This window comes from Emydura macquarii, unplaced genomic scaffold (assembly GCF_026122565.2).
Source record: "Emydura macquarii macquarii isolate MOO-44397 ecotype Brisbane River unplaced genomic scaffold, CSIRO-AGI_Emac_v2 contig_450, whole genome shotgun sequence".
Taxonomy (NCBI): domain Eukaryota; kingdom Metazoa; phylum Chordata; order Testudines; family Chelidae; genus Emydura; species Emydura macquarii.
The window spans coordinates 13,257,401-13,279,285 of NW_027130587.1; the positions used below are offsets into that span (position 1 = coordinate 13,257,401).

General features: G+C 36.8%; 1 protein-coding gene across 15 annotated transcripts in view; it reads left to right on the forward strand.

The window, feature by feature from the left end:
- Positions 1–21,885, forward strand: part of NF1 (neurofibromin 1) — a 147,641-nt gene that overhangs the window by 28,010 nt on the left and 97,746 nt on the right. For all 15 annotated transcript variants that reach the window (XR_010917991.1, XR_010917990.1, XR_010917993.1 and 12 more), the window contains exons 10-24: positions 238–360; positions 666–740; positions 2,016–2,147; positions 4,522–4,656; positions 6,078–6,191; positions 9,137–9,216; positions 10,617–10,740; positions 13,584–13,739; positions 15,132–15,378; positions 15,889–15,962; positions 16,092–16,175; positions 17,091–17,531; positions 18,400–18,539; positions 19,180–19,302; positions 19,771–19,854. Coding sequence is in view for 10 of the 15 variants with exons in the window: in XM_067538044.1 (XP_067394145.1) it covers positions 238–360; positions 666–740; positions 2,016–2,147; positions 4,522–4,656; positions 6,078–6,191; positions 9,137–9,216; positions 10,617–10,740; positions 13,584–13,739; positions 15,132–15,378; positions 15,889–15,962; positions 16,092–16,175; positions 17,091–17,531; positions 18,400–18,539; positions 19,180–19,302; positions 19,771–19,854 (2,132 nt within the window). In the remaining 5 variants the exon portion in view is untranslated. The remainder of the gene's footprint in view (positions 1–237; positions 361–665; positions 741–2,015; positions 2,148–4,521; positions 4,657–6,077; positions 6,192–9,136; positions 9,217–10,616; positions 10,741–13,583; positions 13,740–15,131; positions 15,379–15,888; positions 15,963–16,091; positions 16,176–17,090; positions 17,532–18,399; positions 18,540–19,179; positions 19,303–19,770; positions 19,855–21,885) is intronic.

A 21,885-nucleotide genomic window follows, 5' to 3' on the forward strand; every position in this document is an offset into this window, starting at 1 on the left:
AGAGATATTGTATCTGAAAATCCAAGCTTATATTCCTTCATCTAGGAATCTTGACTTTGTTTAATAATTAGTATTAGCAAGGAAATGGTTAAATATTTAAGAGGTTTCAGAAACAATTTAAAAATCTGCTAATATTTGTTGTAACTTTTACAGAGGCCTGCTTGCTGATTTTTAACAAATTAGTGGTATATTACAATCAGACTGAAATAATGTTTTTATCTGAATTTTTGTGTGTAGATCTTGCTGTTTAATCCAAGTAAACCTTTCTCAAGAGGCAATCAGAATGCAGATGTAGACCTTATGATCGACTGCTTAGTTTCCTGCTTTCGCATAAATCCTCAGAAGAACCCATACCTTAAGGTTAGGCCACAATTTTACAGAAAAGAATTTTCTCCTGATCATATTTATGACCTGTCAGATATCAAAGGTGTGCTAATGGCAGACAGAACTTTAGACATAATTTCAAACTTATTAATATTTGTCAGTAATACTTCTTTGTGTTGATTTTTTTGTATCAATCTATTGCTACTGTTCTGATGCTGCTTGTATTGACTTTTTTTAAAATTTACTAAAAGGGCTTTGGTGCTATGTTCAATCTGATCTTGAGAGATGTTAAAGAAGAACAGTTTTCCTAAATGGCTTTTATATTAATGTTTTCTTTCTAGATCTGCTTGGCACAGAATTCCCCATCAACGTTTCATTATGTGCTGGTAAACTCACTCCACAGAATAATCACAAATGTAAGTTTTAAAAGTGTTTAATTAGCCCAGAGGGGGTTGGTGATTTTATTTAGGAATCAAAATATTCATTTGAATAGAATTTAAGCAGTAGATTAAATCTTGCTCACTGTATTCATTCTACTATTTCTTGCACAGTCAGCAGAATTTACCCATTAATGAACAATGAGATTCAGGTCTCTTTGTTTGATCAGTTGGAGTCACTGGGTTACAAGTCTGCATCTCAATACAGATTTAATGTGCTGAAATGTCAGATGAAAAATCATGTTTATTCTATCAGTTTTAATACAAAGTGCTATTTTCCTGTTGTATAACAAACTTGCTCATTATCCACTTATCAGGTTTCAAAATAGGCTAAAATTCTATTCACAGGAGTTGCATGGTAGCAGTTCCCCTACTGGTCTTTTGTAAAGGGGGGTTAAATTAAGACCCTCTTTCTACTGGTTTTGCACTTCATCAAAAACTATATAGAATAATTATGTCTTAAACTGGATTTTAAGTAGCAACACTTCTTTAATTTGTCTTGCTTTTGTAATCTGTTCACTAACTTGATTGATTCCCTTCTCCAGTGTCAGTCTAAATGACATTAATCTTTTGAAGTATTTACTCACTGAAAGACAATTATGACAGCAAGCAGTCTTCTTGTTTGTTTTTTGTTTAAATAGATTGTGTTTTGTGTGACCTGCTACTTTGGATTTCTGCAGTGGTTTCCATAGTGTTTAGGATAACCTTACTATATAGCAAGCTTTTTACGGTTCCAAAACATGACAATACATGAAATAAAGACCTTTTTCTTTGACTGACAGCAGCTATAGATTTCAGTATAAAGTATATCTTGTTTTTAATGATGTCTATTAACTCCTTTTCATGTGTGTTCTGTTCTCTGAACATCAATACATTTTTGTATATGGAGGAGATGTTATAAAGTAACTGTAAGAATAGTTTTACTTGTTAACATGATGTACATTTTTATTGCTGTAATTCTTGTACAAATACAGAATAGAGGTTTTGCTTTCAGCACTACATTTAACATGCTCTGTAATGAAGTTTTATAGAAGGTAGCAACTCTAGGTATCAACCCAATTTCATTCAAGATTATGCAAAACATTCACTTTCGTCAGAATAGTTTAACACCCTTCCTTCTTTTCCCTCAAATTCATCATCCCTATTTTATTTGCTGTGTGGAAAGGTATGGCTATTTAAAATGTAATATCTTAAAAAAAATTGGAACCACTCTTGCACCGTGTACTTTTTAAGCATCACTTATTTTCTTCTTAGTCTGCAGTGGACTGGTGGCCCAAGATCGATACTGTGTACTGTCACTCTGTGGAACTCCGTAGCATGTTCAGTGAAACACTTCAAAAAGCTGTGCAGGGTTGTGGTGCGCATCCAGCAATTCGTATGACACCGGTAAGACTTGGGTCCATGATTTAACAATTTCTGTTCATTGCATTTTATGTCTCCATTCCATTCCTGCAGTTTTATTCATCAATGTTAGTCTGGAAGATAGAGTAAAAATGTAGCAATCCCTAAAGCAACAGAGTGCTTTACATACTCTGTAAACCTTACAGTATTCTGTATGTTGACAAAGTATTCCTACTGAGTTAATTAGTGATCTTGTTTCTTAGTTTTTATGCTGCTCTCAGACTGACAACATAGACTGTATTACAGAAAGAAGATTATTTCTAACTATTCTTTTCAGGTGTCTTGCTCTATTCAGGCCTATCTAGTGAAGGCAATACTAGACCCTTTTTTGCATAATCAAAATAATTCTACCCTCTACCACATACAGAAGAATAAATTCCAGTAACTGCTTCATGTCTACATTGATGATGAGCAGGAGTTTTTGATTTGACCTGCTTTTTGCTTGTTTTACTTACTGTCTTAAGCATGTTGGCTGTTTGGTCTTAGTGACAGCACAGAAATTATAAAGATTTGCAAATGTTATGAAATAAAAACTGCTTTGGTTATCTTTATAAAAATCTTCAGTAAATTACAGATGAGTCTGTAGTACTGTATCTAAATGTCCCTTAAAGTAGTTCAGTAGCAGTTCTGCTCATTTTGAACTTCAAATTTAGGACTTTCTATATTGTGCTAAGTTAACTTGTTTCTTTTCTGAATTGCAAAGATGTAGTTTTCAGTGTCCCAGATATTCACTGTAGCAGAAGGCCTAAAACTATACATGCAGCTGAAATATTCCTAATAATTCGGTATTTTGTTTAAAAGAAAATGATTGGACAATGTTGTAGAATTGTTTAACTCAGTTTTTATATCTGTGTATATTCATCTGTTGAGAAAATAGCAAGGGTATTGTACTTGGCAACTCTGATTGGTGGTGCTTTGTCTTCTGCTTCTTATTTTCTGTTCTTATTGGCTGCTGTCGCTCACATGATCAGATGCCAACCAGTCACTGTTTTGCATGGCAGTGGGCCTCTGTTGCTGTAAGTATGACCCATTGTAACTACCACAGAAAAGCCTTTAATTTCTTGGACTTTTCTGTGTATAGTTACCATTGTAGTCACATAACTTCATTTCAGATGGAATATGTAGCATGTCTTCACTTATTGGCTGTATGAAGTAAATAAATCATTTCATGGATCAGATACACCAAACAGCTTCCTTTCTGCCATGCTTTTCTTTTCAGAGTTCCCTTAATCATGACAAACTGATTATATACAATAGCGGTTTCCTCTCGCAGTGCAGTTGTCACTTTCTTTGTAAAATGCTGTAACCATGGGATTTTATTATGTATCTTTCAGAGTGGAATTGAATTTTTTTTTTAGCAAAGTAGTTTGGGATTATAAAGTCTCAAATTTATGATGACATGATACCATATTTTACTTGAAAAGAATTCAAGAATTGGCTTGTAATCTTTGGAGCTATTTTTTGTACCAAAGGTATAAATCTGTAGATTGAAAAGTTAAAATAAAAAGCCTACAACTTCAGTGTTACTGCTTGAAGGGTATTTTCTCAGTAATAAATGCATTTAAGTTTTTAAAGAATATCGTGTTCGGTGCTATTGTTGAGTGCCTTCTACATATAAAACTCAATAAAAAAGTTGTAAAACTTGAAATAGTATCATTTAAATATTGCTATTTTCACAGATTTAAAAAGTAAGTAAGCAAAATTATATGCTAATTACAGGCTATATATGGGATGAAATTAGTGAACATTATGGTAGCATCTTGGAACCCCTGTCATGGACCAGCATCTCATTGTGCTAGATATTATACAAGCACAGAACAAAAAGAAGGTCTCTGCCCAAACAGTTTATAGTCTATTCAGAATATTGTTTCTAATGAGATTGAAAAAACACAGTCAACATACAACAGGAACCATTCACATGCTTAAAGTTAAGCATATTTGTAAATTGTGCAAGATGAGGGCATAAATTTGTAAGTAAGACTAACTTTTAAGCTCTCATAATTAGCAACATCCAGATATTTGGAAGATGTGGAGGGTAATTACTTCTTTGATCAAGGACACTGAAAATCTCTTTCATGGGCAATTCATTGACAGATGAATTTCTTTTTGCTTAAGTATAATTTTATTAAAAATCGCAGCATATTTTTAAACAAGGTATTTTTAGTGGTGAATATGTAAAAGGTTAAATTACAAAAAAGTTGTTTTATATTTTATTGAATTGAATATACAGTTGTTAGCCATATAATACCCTTCCATGCATTATTGATTATATAAGTGATAAGCTTTTAAAAAATGTTACATAATCGACTCACTATATGTAAGTACTTCATTGATAAATGCTGTAATATTTTTTCCTTAGAGTCTTACATTTAAAGAGAAAATGACAAGCCTTAAATTTAAAGAAAAACCTACAGACTTGGAAACCAGAAGTTATAAACTTTTGCTGTTATCCATGGTAAAACTGTTACATGCTGATCCAAGGCTCTTGCTGTATGTAAGTAAACGTTACTTTTGAATTACGGTAGATGCTTGTTTGCAGCAGGACCTTGTAAGAGCAACCGCTGCTTACGAGCAATATTTCTCCGGAATGCTTTCCCTGCTATAAATTGTTGACACTCCCTATAATAGCAACAGCTGTTGAGGAGCAACCTGACAAAAGGGCACCGATATGTTGCTACTAAGAAGCTTCTACTGTAGTGAAATCTTTGGTGTTAAAAGAAATATTTGAAAAAGCTTTTTATTAAATATGCAGTCATAATACAAATAACAAATACAAATGAAGTCACTAAAGTACCAAAAATAAAATTAGTTAAAAAAAAAAAAAATCGAAACCCAGAATGCCTAGCTCTAGGATACTGCTTCACACTCTTCCCCTTTCACCCAGTCAGGACAGTTGTAAAGGCAGCTTTTCTTATGTCCACTATATAAACACCAGGCCCATTCCACAGCATTTCTTCTGTTTATCAGTGATGTACTATAAGGTGAAAATGGGCAATGCAGTAGGATGGATCTCAGACAGTCATCTAGTTGCTGATCATTGGGAAGAGAATGATACAACAGGATAGTGAAACTCCAGTGCATGAAGTTCTTTGGTTCTAGAGAGCTCCAGAGTAAAGAGACAGTATAAAGCTAGTAAACCTCAGTAGAGAGGAAATGAATTGAGTGGGGAAGAAAATGAAATGAGGAAGAAGAATTAGGGTAAAAATCTTGATGAGCAGAAAAACAAAAATAGAATACTAGAGAGATATTAATTAAAACACAACTTGTAAAAATATGATAGAAGAGCTGTTATGAGGAACAGACTTTGAAAAGACTGAGGGAAATCACTAAAGAATCATAAAGGAGACATGAAAAAGTGGACAGTAAACTTAAAGATCTGGTTATTTTGTAAATTTGTCCTAATGGGTATTCCTTTCAAATAATTCAAATTTCAAATAGTTCCTTTCAAACAATTTTTCTGGGATTCTGCAGATCATGTGGAGACCAACTCTAATCCAAGTGTTAGGAATTGGTTGCAATTATGTTAAATGTACATCATGAAAATAACATTTGATGTAGCAATGTTGCCAAGTGATAAAATCATCATTTTATTAGAATCTGAACTTCAGAGGGAATTGTGAAATTTTCTTACATCTGTTTTGTTTACTCTTCAGTTGGAAACGTTTTCTAGATTGCCCCCAAAAAGTATGACATTCAAGGAATATCTCAATTAAAAAAAAAGTTTATAAAAATACAAAATCATCTTTGCTTGCATGTGGATCTGTGAAAGTAGTCATCTGAAGTCTGCCTGCGGTTTTAGTTCTGTGAATGCTATTGGCCAGTATGTTGAAGGGGTCTGCATTTTAACTGCAGATAAAGCATGGCCCATTTCAGAACAATGTTGCTTTTTAAACCATTTTTCCCTTTACTGTGTAGAATCCAAGGAAGCAAGGGCCTGAGACACAGGGTAGCACTGCTGAATTAATTACAGGACTTGTACAACTTGTTCCACAGTCCAACATGCCAGAAATAGCGCAAGAAGCCATGGAGGTAAGGGAAGTGTTTTTCTGCATTCAGGGTGATTAGCTTGCAAACTGCCAAGCATGTCAGGCTTTTTGTGTAAAAGCTTTTAAGTATTGATCAGCTTGCTTCCAAAGTTGAGTGTTAGAACCTGTGTACATGGTAAGTTACCATGCAGCAAGCTAGGCATGTGAATCTGCAGTGCACCAGCTTGCAGTATGGTCACATGGACATTGCTATAGTGCTGCTTTGTGTACTATTCTCTGAAGCTAAGTTGCACTCAGGGACTTTGACTGCTCTGTAATAATGTCCTCATGGGACATTACGGTGCTGCAAGCTGGTATACTGTCGATTCATACCCTAGCTTGCAGCTAAATAACTTGGTGTGTAGACAACCCCTTACTGTTTGCGCTGTATTGATGCACTTTTCTAAAAGTATCTTCAGTTGCAAATTTTACAGCAGAGGCCTATTTAAGGAAAGATTTCAAAGGTGTAATAGGGAATTATTGCCTTCTGTGGCCCTCCCATACCACTGAGTGATTTGTTCCTCACTGAAGCTGGCCTTAACCAAAATCTATTTCAGAAAGGATTTCATGGATCTTCCACTAAACTGTAGAGAGCACCATTAAACCATTCCACCAACACCCTGCCCTTCCCAGTTATTTCTAATTGTCTGAGTTAAACGTTCATTTGATGTCTGGGACCGTGGTCAATGATTGCTTTCTGAATGAGCAAATTTGGGGGGGTATATGAGCAGGCAAGTACTTTTAAGGCTGTTAAAATCGTCACCCTGCTTGATCTGTAATTTAAGTGCTCCACACTTGAGGTAAGGTTACTTTAGTAGTTCAGCAGGCAAAACACCATGATGGCTTCCGATTTCCAAGACTTTCATGTCATATTGCTAATGTAAGGCTGCTGAGTAAGTTGCCTGTTCGGTTTGGTATGAAACTGAAACATTCATATGATTTCACTGTGGTAAACACGCAAAACAGATTTAAAATATATTGAAAATAGAGATGTCAACTTCTTTTGGTGGGTGAGAAGGAAAGATTTAGTGTCCCAATTAAATGACAAGTTATTAAATTCTCCTGATTTACTTTGATTTGAGGTTCTCACACGCCATCTGGTGCACTGTGTGTCTGAGATTTCCATCTTCCACACTTCTAGGGGGGAAACTTTCAAATAGTGAAAGAAAGGACATATAAAACATTTTTTCAATGTGGTGTTGCTTTTACTGCTTATCTGAATCTTTGTAGCTAAATTGTACAGCTTGCATTGCAGCATTTCCATCAACGATAATCACTTTGAATGTTATAGTATAAGTATTTGGGATATGTTGTGTTGGCCCATAATATAGTAGTGTCTTTTTTAATAAGAGTACCCTGATTGGCCTGAAAATATTTTGGACAGTTTTAAATGTGGCAAAAAGTCCCATCAAACCCATGTTATTAATGTACAGCATGACAGTGGATGAAGGATTAGTTCAGTTATATTTATTAGTTATGTTACTTAGTTTTGGCATGCGGGGCCAGACTTTGATCTGGTGTAAACCAGGATAGCTCTGACTTCAATAGAGTATCAACAATTTACACTAGCTGAGAATCTGGTCTGTTTTATGTCCTCAGTCTTTAACCCCACTTACCATTTTTTTTCTTCTAGCTTAGTTATTTCAAAGTGGTACCTGTTATAAACTATTCTGAAAACCATTAAATGTTGCTACACAAGGGTGTGGGGATCTTCCCTAGATGATGGAAATGTCACTTTCAGTGGTATTATTTTGCCGTCAAACCTCTTAGAATATCTGCTTTCATGGAATTTGTTAGATTGATAAAGTTAGGAATTTGAGATAGAGCTGCTTATTCTATCCTTGATATTATATTTTTTTTAAACACCAAAGTATTAAAGTTCTTTTGGTCATTTTAGCAGGGGTCTTCAAATGGCAGGTGATCTTACATGAAACATCTAGTTTTCCACAATACCCACGTACAGTTAAGGATGAAGTGGCAGCTTTGAATTTGAATTTCCCTTGCCATAACTGTAGCTGGGTGAATAACTTGTAACCAGCATTTTTACTTTTTCTGCTCACTAAAATTGTCTGCGATTTTTCTCAAATTTATTTGCCAAATATTTTCTTGAAAAAATTATGGATGTTCAGTTCATTTGTGAGTATTTGCTATTTCAGCTGTCAGTTTTGATTGGGCACATAGGTCATATAGTGCATTTCTGTTTGTTAATTTGAGAAGCATAACTTAGGTTCGAGCTTCTGGTGCGAATGTGTATATTTAAAAATTCATACTTTTCTGCTAACATTTTCCCATATTTGTTTAAGCCTTGCTATTTCCTTAAACTAATAAACTTGTCCTCTGGAATAATTGAGGAAAACAAACCCCAAAGGGATGCAAACATGATCAAAGTTTAAAAATGAATATTTTTGAAATATGCTTGCTAATACTCTCCCAGTTCTGGTCAGAACATATTATTTTAATGAACTTTTTTTGTTAGTTGGAAGAACATAAAGAAATGGCTTCTCTTCTCTTAAACCAGAGAATTCTTAAACTACAGATTTCTATTGTTGCTATTCTAGTTTTATGCTAGCAGGATTGCTTTCATTATATTTTTTCAGATGGGTCATTGAAGTAAACACTAACGTCAAAACCTCCCTTTTTTTAGGACTTGATGTGTCCTTGGTTCATTTTGTAGACTTACATGCAAGTAATACAAGATAATTTGTCAAGTTTGGGTTGTAAATATTTAATAAAAGCTAAAAGATGATTATGGCAGCTTGCTTAATCATGAATTTTTGCTTTTCCTTAAAAAAGATTGCATATATTTTTGTTTTCCATTGTATTTACTATTTTAAACATAAATATAATTTATAGTTAGATTAATTATATATAATTAATGTTGCTACATACGCTGAAGTACTTTGCAAATTATTTTCTCTTAAGTGAAAAGCTACTCTGTTTTGAATTCAGGCCTTGCTAGTTCTTCATCAGTTAGACAGCATTGATTTATGGAATCCAGATGCACCCATAGAAACGTTTTGGGAAATTAGGTAGGTAAATTAGTTTTTGTAAATCAGATAAATAGCCCTCTGAGATGTCTTTTCTTTTGAAGTAGCTGTGGTTTATACTTGTCTGAAAAAAGCCATGTAGTTTCAATAAATCTCTAAAGCCAAAATTATTCATGTATACTCTTGTTTAGTTTCACAGAAAGCTCTTTCCATTGTACTAGTTAACTTTTACAGAAATTGCATGTCACAGACATCTTGCTAGCTTTGTCAAAGGTTTTTAATCCAGTATTCAGTTGTAATTGTGGCTGTTGAGCTAAAAATATAAACATATTTTTAATTATCTGATTGATATGCTTACTATTTGCTTTTTTAAAAATTGCATTAATGCATTTATGGGTCAGGCAGGATAAATCTGGCAAACCCATCCTTGTGGAGTTATTTAATGTTTCTGAAACTAAGGCTCACCTTACATGGTAGTTCATTTCACTGATGTCTGAGTCACCTGACCTTTCCTAAAGGTTTTTCAATAAATACTTATAGGTTAAGTTAATCTTACATTTTATTTTATAATTCTATAATTAAATTTATAGGTGAAACAATTAGGGAAAAGGTATAGCATTCACAAGAAGGCAAAAAGGCATATTAAATATGACCCTGCATGAACCTGAAATTGTGAATCATGAAAATAAACTAAAATATTTCAAATGTTGTCATATGATGTGTATCAATACACAAGCTTTGTGTAGGAGAAAATAAATTATCTGTTTTTAGAAAATACTGCTATCAGCATCAAAAAAATTAGTCTGCATTGGTGCCATTATATGGCTCATGACGTTGGTAATTGGGATAGGCTTTCACCTTTACATTGGTTTGAGTCCTGCCTAGGCTGGCAGTAATTGAAACTCATAGCAATAGTAGGTTTGTGGTCTGTTCAGGCTAGGGGCAAAACCCCCATAAAAAGTAACACTAATTTGGAGTCTTTTTAACAGAGTACTGGATTTGAAGGAACACGCCTAAATATGTTCCTTCCTAACAGAGTTCAGAGACATCAGGCAGTGTAGGTAAACTTGTACTGCCACTTTTATGTTCTTATGTTCACTGTCTGTGCTGAATCAGTTCTGTGGATAAATGGGGTCTTCTGAATCAACAACCCTGAAGAGTGGACTACTAAGAAGTACCAAAATCATTTAATTTCCTCTAGGGAATAAAAATTGGCCTGTTGGGAGGTGGTAGGGGACAGAGGTTTCAGATTTGTCATTTAAAATATACTCTCTATATTTTATATGTACTCACTATATTTTAAATGGACTACTCTGTCATACAGGATATTCCTACAAATTCCCTGATGCCATGTAATGATATATGGGTATATGTCGCTGTCAAGAAATTATATTTGAGTTATTTGAGACTATAGCTAATACTGAATTTCATTGTGCTTGCAGTTCACAAATGCTTTTCTATATCTGCAAGAAACTAACTGGTCATCAGATCCTTAGCAGCACAGAAATCCTCAAGTGGTTGCGTGAGATTCTGATCTGTAGGAACAAATTTCTTCTGAAAAATAAAGTAAGTAAATGTTAACATTAATCTATTAGGTTTATTAAACCAATTAGGTTTTTCCTTTTTACTTCTTACCTATGTATATTGAGTAATTTCTTTGATTGAAAGAAAATTTACTAGCTCCACCTGTAGTTACGTTTCTGCTCTGTAAATAAAGTGAAAATGTACTATATGATAAATAGTGGTCTCGAGCGGTCTACATTTGGTTAGGTCTTTTTAAATATTTAACTAAAACTGCTCAGATTTTTTTTGACCTTTTTTCTCTTTCCGCATAGGAAATGCACATCTTCCAAAAGGTTTGAAAAATGTTCTTTATGGAACTAAAGACTTGTTGATGTCTGTTGCTTTATATCTGAAAATTGTAAGAAATTTCCTTCAGTGCAAGAGAGGGAGGATGATAATGTTCAAGTCTTCAGACACAATAAAATACCTTTTCTTCTGATATGGTAGAATAACTTCCAAAATTCTGTCCTAATTCTCTTTCTGATAGTCTGACTGTTTCAAAGTACAAGCCCAGACTCTCTCTATATAGCTATTGCAAGATCACCTCTGAGAATATCAATAGCTGGATGCAAAATCAAGCTTCCTAAATACAGTGGTAGAATAAAGAAGACCTACCTAATCAGGGTAGAGGAGGGGGAATAGTGTTCTGTGACTTCAGTTCCAGATAACTGGAATACCAATGATTAAAAGACATTCTGTCTTTATTCTTGGATTTCTTTACATATACAGTGTTCCTTAAATAAGAGCGGATGTTCAGTTTGGAGCGAGAGGATTTTCAAAGTGTATAACTTGTTTGCCACTTAAATCCCTGTCATTAACTGTTACTACATGAGCTTTCTTCTCTCTTTCTTACTTTATGTTGACTACCAAATAGGCCTGTTCCTTGGCTATCTCCAATTCAGTATTTTATTTATAAAAAAAATCTTGGTAAAAAAATCTTGGTAGAGGAATCTTGGTAGAGGAAATGCCATCAAATGGTGAAAGAGTTGAACCATGAACCCACCGCAGCCATAAACTGAAGGGAAAGCAACATGAAACCATTCTCTATTTTTCTCCAACAAGAACTACCATGGCAGAGCAAAGGTAACGTGCTTGGCCATAGCCTCCCTTCCAAAAGTGTGGAAAATTGTGGCATCTTGAAATGTATGAAGGTTGGATAGTGAAAAGCTTAATATTTTGCTTATTGATGTGAAACTTGGAAAACGAATGCTGCTGACAAGAAGAAAATTGAAGCCTTTGAGATGTGGTGCTCATGAAGACCCTTGAGTATCTCCTGGTTAAAGATGAACACTTACCTTAGAAATGTTGTTGGAGAGAAATGGATTCTGCTCTCATAAATCAACAGGCACAAATGTGTATACTTTGATCACCTCAGGAATAGAGCTGGAAATAACTTCGAAAGTTATCATGAAAGGAATGGTGGCGGGTCATTGCAGTAACCATGACCAGCAAGGGGAAGATGGTGTGCGCAGATCACTCACTCGGAGATCAGCAGATGAGTGTGTGAAGTTAGTGATGGATTGAGAAAGTGTCTGAATAGTCTACAGTCGCCAATACTCAGACATGAATAAAGGACTTCACTTACTAGTTAAAATCAAAGTTAGAAAAAAATGATTATTTTTAGAGCTACTTGAACTCTGCTTCATTTCACACACAGTATTTTCTGTTCCTAGTTAAATGTGAAATGTACAAAGTAAGATATACAACAGAATTAACATTTATTAGAGCCTTAACTTCTTCACTTTCTTGACTTGCAACTTTAATAAACGCCTTCCACTTCCTTATTCAACAGATGTGGGTTAACATTCTTTTGGGATAATGTACCGTTTCATCTGATGGTTTTCACATCCCATAATTTCTATTTTTAAGAATTGAACTCTGATTTTTCTCCTCTTTTAGGAAAAGTCTTCCAGGAACTTCAAGAGATGTGTTCTGGAACAAACATGCCCATTTCAGATGGCTATGAACTTTTCTTGTGCTCTTTGGGCCCTCAGCAGTCTTCCATTTTTGCCCCACTGTGTTTCCACATGTGAGGTTTAGGGAAGTATCTTCTTCCCTGTTCACTTACTGGGCTGTTGTGTGAACGCTTTCTTGCCTAAAGAATCAGCCGTTAAGCTTGGCATAAGGATTGTTCTTGCAGGCCAAACCATCTGCTTTTGTCATTCTCTGCTAGATGAACAGGCATTTTAAATAATGAAGCTGCCCAGAGGGAAGGAAATATGTGGAGAAAATAGGTAGTATCTTCCTGAGCTGGGGAAGGTGCTTTTGGTGGATGTCTGTCAAGATGCGTCTTATATCCTGCTTCTGAAAAAACATTTTCAGGCTTTCCTTAATGGTGTCATATTTGAACTTAGGAAGTTCCTTTGTCAGTTTCTTGTCTGCATTTACAAATCAGCCTTTGTTCCTCTGTTTCTAATATTTACAGTATAGTTCTGGTAATACTTTCCTCTGTATTGCTTTAACAAGCAGTTTAATAAACACTGAGCCACCTTGAACAGACAAAATAAATAGCACTATTAGAAAACTTTGGTGTTAACCTGAACTCCAGGTCAAATTTCAACTTGAGTACCCTCTGCATTTGTCGTGGGAGTGGCATTCAGTTCCTGTCTGCTGTGTAATGTGGCTGTGTGCATTATTAAGGTGCTGCATTCCACTCAAGAGGTGGCTGCATTTCTTAAGTGAGTGAAGTAACTACTATGGGTAATTTTCGTAAGCTCTTTGAAAGCCTTCAGGACGGAAGGTGCTATATAAATGCCCTTTTCCTTTTGTGAGTGGCGCTCCTGTAACCCATCCTTTTTCCCTTTAAAAGTAAGGTGATTAGTTATTTTTCTTTCCTCTCTTTATAGCAATCAGATAGGAGTTCCTGTCATTTTCTCTTGCCTTATGGGGTAGGATGTGATGTCTCTGGGGGTGGAGCTAGTCAGCTTTCTCTTGACCATGAAGAGATGATACGCTGTCCTCCAGGAGCTACTCTCAGGAAAGGAAAAGGGAACTCTTCCATGGTAAGCAACATTTTGTATTCTTAATAGCTTAAAATAAACTCCATTGCCTCCCTCAAAATCAGTTACATGTGTACTACTATTATTTTCAAGTATGTTAAACATTGTGATGTGGGTCAGGGCAAGGGTAGAGGAGAATTTAAGCTTATACGCTAGGTATTCATGTTTGTTCAAGGAACAGCTGTTCTGTATAATGGCCATTGCTGTGCTATGCTGGCTAGTGTAAATGCAGTAATTTTTAAGAGTTTGAAACTAAAATGTTGGTGTCATTTTCGTAGAGCCTAAACCATAATATATATACACACTTGTCTGCACTTACTAAATCTCAGACTCCAGTTTTCTAAATCACTATGCTATCTGAACACATGCTAAATAAAAAAGCACAAAGCAAGGAAAATGTTCAACCTTGTTTGAATAAAGGGTGTCCTCTTATAAGCAAATTTCTTCAGCTCTTAATTTACACCATGAAATAACTTGTGGAAAAAATTGAGCAGAATGCTGTAACTGAATCTGTCATGAGCCAAGATTTCTAATTTGCCTTCTTTAAATGACATTTTTTGTAATCTATAACAATACACATTTCAATCTTTGAAGCAGTTTATAAACATAAATTGGTTTTTCACACTGCTTGAGAGGTAGGTAAGTACCATTTTTATTTATGGGGAAACTAAGGTAGAAAGTGGTGACTTCTCCAAGGAGACACAGGATTAGAGATGGGATTAAATATTTTGCTTCTAGTCCTATGCTGAGACCACTAGACCCCATCTTTCTGAAGTCTACTGCTCAATGAACACAATTCAACTATTCTAGTCACATGTCAGATATCAAACTAATGACATTTTTTGTTTTAGCAAATGTTGATAGTTTTGTGGATTTTCTGCATTAGTTTAGTGTAAACTGAAAGGCAAAAAAAAAGTATTAGTGGAGAAACAAGTTGTTACATTCACTTGTGTTTGATATACTTCCCTCCTCCCATACTTAAGATGTCTTGTCCATTTAATAATATGTAGCTCATACATAATACTTTTCTTCAGTAGATCTGAAAGTGCTTTATGTAGGATGTAAGTATCATTCCCGTTTTACAGCAGGGTAACTGAGGCATAGAGAGGTGAAATGACATGCTCAAGCAGGCCAGTGGCAGAGCCAAGAATAGAACCCAGGTCCCTTGAGTCCAGTCCTATATCCACTAGGCCACACTCTTTATGGAAGGAGCTATCTTGTCCTGGGTGCTGTACAAATACACAGTAAAACAGGGCCCTGATCTTAGATGGGGCTGTTGGATGCTACTGGAATAAAAATAATTTGCAGGTGGAGGACTGGGATAAAGACCTATTTTGAGAAAATTGCCTGTTGATAAGTAATATTACCAGATATGCAAATGTATTTCCCCCCAAGGAAAGTACAGCAGGATGCAGTGGAACTCCAATATGTCGCCAAGCACAAACAAAATTAGAGGCTGCCCTGTATATGTTTCTGTGGAGCCCTGACACCGAGGCAGTCCTTGTTGCGATGTCCTGTTTTCGTCATCTCTGTGAGGAAGCAGATATCAGGTGTGGAGTAGACGAAGTTTCAGTACACAATTTTTTGCCAAACTATAACACGTTTATGGAGTTTGCATCTGTCAGCAATATGATGTCAACAGGTAAGAATGGAGAGACTAATTGAACTTTTTTGTCTGCTTGAGTTTTGTTTGTTCTTTAAAGTATACTTCAGAATTTTAGAGCTAGTCCTGATATAACTGAAGTGCTGTAATACTTACCTCTAGTCTCTTCTTCATGTGATTTCATGGAAATGATACACAGTTTGCATGAATGTATTCACATGTAGAAAAACGAAAAATCTTACTTTGATACAAAATTTTTGAAGATTGCTTCTTCTTTGCAATGCTTATAGGGTAGTGAGATCAAGTATTGTACAGGGACAAAGTCTGAACTTTTGAACCCCTAGACCTGGTATCTAAGTGAAGGAGAAACATTTTCTCAAAATATTTGTTTACAATATAAATGTACGTGTGATTAAGTCCTACATACAAATCTTCTGGCTTTTTTTAAGAATATTTGTTTTTATTTATGCATGCTTTCATCTCTAATAAAGATTTATTTTAAATAAAAATCATTGATAGATTAATTTTGTTGTATACTCCTTACTTTAGGGAGAGCAGCTCTTCAGAAAAGAGTGATGGCGTTATTAAGGCGCATTGAACATCCAACTGCAGGCAACACTGAAGTAAGTTTTCTCTTTATGAAAATGTTTTGTACTGGTAGCTGACAATATCTTGGGTGGAAAGCAATCAGTAATATTGTATGAAGTAATCTGAGGCTAAATACCTGAATTTCTTGATGTATTGTGTTTTAGGCATGGGAAGATACGCATGCAAAGTGGGAACAAGCTACAAAACTAATCCTCAACTATCCAAAGACCAAAATGGAAGATGGCCAGGTATTATGACACTTCCTATCTATTCAGTTATCAGAAGTGGTGACAGAAATCTAGTATTTTAAAAATAGCCATTTAAACTTTCTATATGAATATATATCTAAATAACTTACATAAAAATAAAAATATCTGCACTTTGGTACTTTTCAATCAGTCCCTCATATGGGTGACTTGAGTTACTTTGAAGTCATTCCACAGCTCATAGGTTGTTCCCATGTGCTCTATAGTGATACACTGAGATTGGAGTATATTAGTGGTGCACCTTTTCTCCCCACTTCTGAGTACAGAGTATGATTGGGAGCAGAGAGTAATCATGGTCAGAATCAGTGTTTCTCAGTCTTTATTGGAAGTCAAAAATTTTCAAGTCTCCCTTACATTTTTAACTCTTATTTTCATAGTAAGTGCATCATTAGTAGCAATCATAAGTCAGTACAGTCTGTTTTTTTCAAGTGGGTGACAGAGAATGTTTGACCTTGAAATAATAAAGGTGTGTGGGAAGTGAGGGAGTGATATTTTCTTTACATTGAATTGTAATACAATTTTCAGACTCACAATCCTCCCCCAATTGCCTTTTGCGACCCTGCTTAGGGGTATTGCCCCACCAGCTGAGAAACACTGGAGTAAATGATAAAATGGAGAGTTCCTGAAAACCCTCCTAAAATCCAAACTCCACAAATGTGGTTATGAAAGGAGCTGCATGGCACCAAGCCCTGTGGTTTACCTTTCAATTCACGCTTTCCTACCTGTTGCCCTTGATGTGTAAAGATTAGCAAAATCTCTGGAGACTAGAATAATTAATTTTTTTTATTGACCTTGTTGCAAACTTAAAATTATTGGATTTCCTCACTGAATGTCTGTTTTCTTTATCTGATAACTGCATGTAATTTGAGAAAGATCTCATTTTGAACTCTTTTCCAGGTGACTGATAGTCTTCACAAGACAATTGTCAGGAGACGAATGTCTCATGTTAGTGGCGGAGGCTCCATAGACTTGTCTGACACAGATTCTCTGCAGGAATGGATCAACATGACAGGGTTCTTATGTGCTCTCGGAGGAGTGTGTCTACAGCATCGTAGCAATGCAGGATTAGCAACTTACAGCCCACCCATGGGCCCAATCAATGAGCGTAAGGGCTCCATGATATCTATGGTATCCACCGAGGGAAATGCGGAGACTCCTGTTAGCAAATTCATAGATAGATTACTATCTTTAATGGTGTGTAACCATGAGAAAGTGGGACTCCAGATACGGACTAATATTAAAGATCTGGTGGGTCTGGAATTGAGTCCAGCACTTTATCCAATGCTGTTTAACAAATTGAAGAATACCATCAGCAAATTTTTTGACTCTCAAGGACAGGTAAAATGTTTGGATATGTTTTCATATTTTCATCATGTTGAAAATATCAGCTACTGTACCGTTCACATAGATATTTAAAATTGATACGTACCTCTATACGTTTGAGTGTTTTTACTAGGGGTATAAAAGCCTAACTGTTTAAACGGTAATCAGTTGTTTAAACATTTTAAATTGCTGATTATGTTTAAACGGGCGGGGGAAGGAGGAGCAGCTCTGGCTGGTGGGAGGGGCCGCGGAACCCAGCACAGTTCCCCCTGCAAGTGCAGGACAGGGGAGAGCCACAGCTGAACTCGGCTCTGCTCCCGTCCAGCGAGAGCTGCCCAGCTGCTGCTCTGCGGTGGAGGAGCCACAGCTAGGCAGCTCTTGCTTGGCAGTGAGGAACAGAGCCCAGCACAGCTTCCTCCTCTTCGCCCCCGCCATGTTTAATTGTTTAACCGTTCTATTTTTTTACATGAATTTTTACATCCCTAGTTTTTACCCAAAGAGCCAGAGAAGTGTTTATTATATGACAGAAGATAGCGTATTTGCCTGCATAGACCATACAATTCTTCATTGCATTTGATATTCTAGACTATATTTAGTCTAGCATGCTTACAAAGAATTTAAGTTTCTATATTTTAACCCTGTTTTTACTTAATATGATTTATATTCTGGGAAAATGCTGTCTTTATTAGATAAACTTTTTGAGACCTTAACCCTGTTAAGTGTTGGAATTCTTCTGAGTAGGTTAATCAGAACAATACTTGTCCATTCAGTTTCTGTTGGGTGCTACAGTAATATAAATATTTACTAATACTATTTAGATTTTATTAAGTTATTTTTGTGCATCATATCTAAAGAACTATGACTAGATGTCTTTTTCCTATAGGTTTTGTTAACTGAGACAAACACACAGTTTGTAGAGCAGACTATTGCTATAATGAAAAACCTGCTTGATAATCATACTGAAGGGAGCTCAGAACATCTGGGGCAAGCTAGTATAGAGACCATGATGCTAAATCTAGTCAGGTAAGAAATCTTGGCTGATTCTACTCTGCAGAGTAAGTTTTTAGATAATCAGGCATTGTCTCCACCACCCTCCATGCTCTGTTTGGGTGCAATGTAGGAATATGGCTAATGTTCTGATTCTCAGCTACCAGACTGATGGAAATTAAAACTGTCAGGAAGCAACTTTGATTTATGCCATGATGTAAGGTTCACCAGTGGCCAATCAAACCTAATGGAGCTATCTGCTCCGCCATTCCCCATCTCCTCCCTTTCTCTCACTCCCCATCCTGTCAGGTCTCCCTCCCCCTACATCTGTGAGAGTAAGTGGGGACCAGTGGAGGACTGTGTAGAGCCATCAGTCAGCTTCCTCTGCTAAGAGGAAATTCTCCATTGGCTATCTCAAGATGGGTTAAAGGCATAGACTGGAAAATCTGGCCCAAGATCTGCAGTGACTGGTTAGACACATGTCATTCTAGATATAATAATTCTATGCATGTGCGTGGTGTGGGTGGAGCATGTTTTATGTATCCAGATTACTAAATTGTGGCTTAGACAACTAGAAGAGATTCTTCAAATGTGTTCCTCTCCCCTTCCTGCCCTTATTCCCTTGGATGCTTTGAAATGAATTTATTTAGTGTTTTACTTTTTCTTACCTTCACAGATACGTACGTGTGCTTGGAAATTTGGTACATGCCATTCAGATAAAAACCAAACTCTGTCAACTAGTGGAGGTAATGATGGAGAGGCGAGATGATCTTTCGTTTTGCCAAGAGATGAAATTTAGGTGAGTACTAAATTAAAAAGTAATTCCAATAATGATAATTTATAATAATGAGGACAGTGCTATTTGGAGTAGTGTTCGCTTGCGGAGTAAAGTGGGCAGATGGGTGTGGGGTGACCCTTTTTCTTTTTTTCTTTGAACTAACATACGTAACATTTTCTTGTTCTTTTGTATTTAATTTAGGCCTCAATCCTGCATCAGTGTCTGCTACCATGGACCTCTATGCCTGTGCAGAGTCCTCCTGAAGTCTGACAGTAGGGACTCTACATGGGTGCAGGGTTCTATTGGAAGGCAGTGCAGGATCAGAGCCTGAATCAGGACCGTACAGTGACTAAACTGAATTAATCACTAAGATTTGCAGTTTAAAAAAGTTTTTAAAACGTAAATTTAATCTTTTATAAATGCCAACTTGAGCCACATCAACTTCAGACAGAGTATTTTCAGTTTCCTGTGCTGTACTATTTCTTACAGGAACAAAATGGTGGAATATCTGACAGACTGGGTTATGGGAACATCCAACCAAGCAACAGATGAAGATGTAAAATGCCTGACAAGGTGAGAGAGGTTGCTATAAAACCCTTTCTGAGGCTGCAAGCTACAGGGTGTGATCACCAGCTTGCATAAACACAACTCATGCCAGCTCCCCTCTAAGCAAGGGTGCTAAAAAATAGCAGTGCAGCTGCAGTCGCATGGGCAGCGGTGACCTGTGCTAGCAGCCCCAAACCATGGGGTTCAGGCAGGTTTGTACTTGGGGCAACTAGCATGGTGGTGCTGTTGCTGCTGGCTGTGCAACCATAACTGCACTACTATTTTTAACATGCTAATTCAGATGAGAGCTGGGACAAGTATGTCTACACAAGATAGGAATTGCATCCCTAGCTTGCAGCACAGATGTAGGCTACATCTTTAAAGGTGGCTTTGGTTATGGGACCATTTAGTTATGGCAAGCTGGGGTGAGAATCTACCCCACACAGGCCTCCGTGGACCAGCTGTTTGCATGGACCTGCTGACACACTGACAATTAGTTAATCGGCTTTTATCTAGTCCTCTTTGAAGTGGGAGTAGATGAGAGCGCATCAACGGACTGTTAATGCGAATCAGCAGGATCTCTGCAGACAGTCCGCAGTAGACTAGTGCAGAGTAGAATCATGCTGGGGGCTAGAGTCAGAGTGAAGTGCCTAAGAAAATCACTTTGGATTCAGAGCCTGAGTTCGTCTCCTAGGCTCTCTTTTATGTGAGTAGTGAAAGATAGATGCCTGAGAATGGGATTCACAAAAGCCAGGATGCTAGGCAGCCAATGGGAGATGCCAGCCAGAGGGGTGTGTGCTAAGCTCCACTCCTCTTCTCAGGAGAGGTACCTAAGTCCAGGGTGGAAGGATTTGTTCTCTCTTGGCATTGGGCACCTACTCTGTTTTAGCCAGAAGACAGGGGAGGGAGGAGGAGGACTTCCCTCATAACTTTTAACTCTGTGGGTAGTGATGAAAGACCCAGGATCCAGTCTGCCTGCTCCAATGACTTATTACCTTATTTTTATAGTGGAACAGCTTCAACGAGAGAGACTGACGGAGCCCCACATGAGAATGTTCCATCGCCTCCTGGTTAGGGCACTCCTCTTGGAGGTGGCAGATCCTAGTTCAAATCCTTCTTCAACTCAGATGGAGGGGGATTTAAACTGGGGGTCTCCCAGGGAGCATCCTAACCATTGGGCTAAAAGTTATTAGGGAAGTCCTTGTACTGTACCCCCTGCTTCTCCTCTAGTGTTTTGAGTAAGCCCATCTACAGGGACCCGATCTAATACTGGATTGGGCCCTGCAGGCAAGTTAGGCAGCCAAATGCCTATCTTTCCCTAGTTCATGCATTGCGCTGAGGCTTAGGCATCCGGATGCCTGAAATGGGGCTGCAATGTACATGCTCAGAAGGAGAAACATAGGTGCCTAGGAGCTTTGTACTGCAAAAAATGTATGTGCTGATTGAGCTGAGGTGCCTATAAGGTTCAGCGACAGTGGCAGTTAAGCACCTAAATCCTTTTGCAGATTCAGCCTTAAACATTTGTGTAAAGGAGCCCTTGTGTGCTAAAGGTGATATGTAATATGGTAAAATATTTAAACTTCTTTTGGCTATTTTAGTATAAAGGCAATATAAGTTCAAGGCTTCCTTTGAAAAGAAAACTTCATTGTATTGTTCAAGGATTTTTGCTTACCAAGACCCAAGTTCGGGTTCTGTTTCTCTTGTTACTTGATGACAGTACAGCTTGAAGCAGCACATAGGCTGCATGTCCTACAACCTAAAGGAAAATGCAGAGCTCTGAACTTTAGTTTTGGCAAGTAAGAGGAAATTATCTTAACATTTTTTTTAAAACTATGTAACTGTCATTTTTAAGATTAAATCTACAATTTTTATAAACAAATGGCTGAAGGTTTAAAAAAAAAAAAAAATTCAGTTCACTTCAGCGTTGTGAATAAGAACCATCAGGCCTTGCCGTGAACTGTGACCAAAGCTAATGTAAGTCTGAGAACTGCAGAAAGAGTGATCATGCTTATAGTATGGTCCATAAGTAGCTTTTAAATTAGACCTACATTTTTAGTA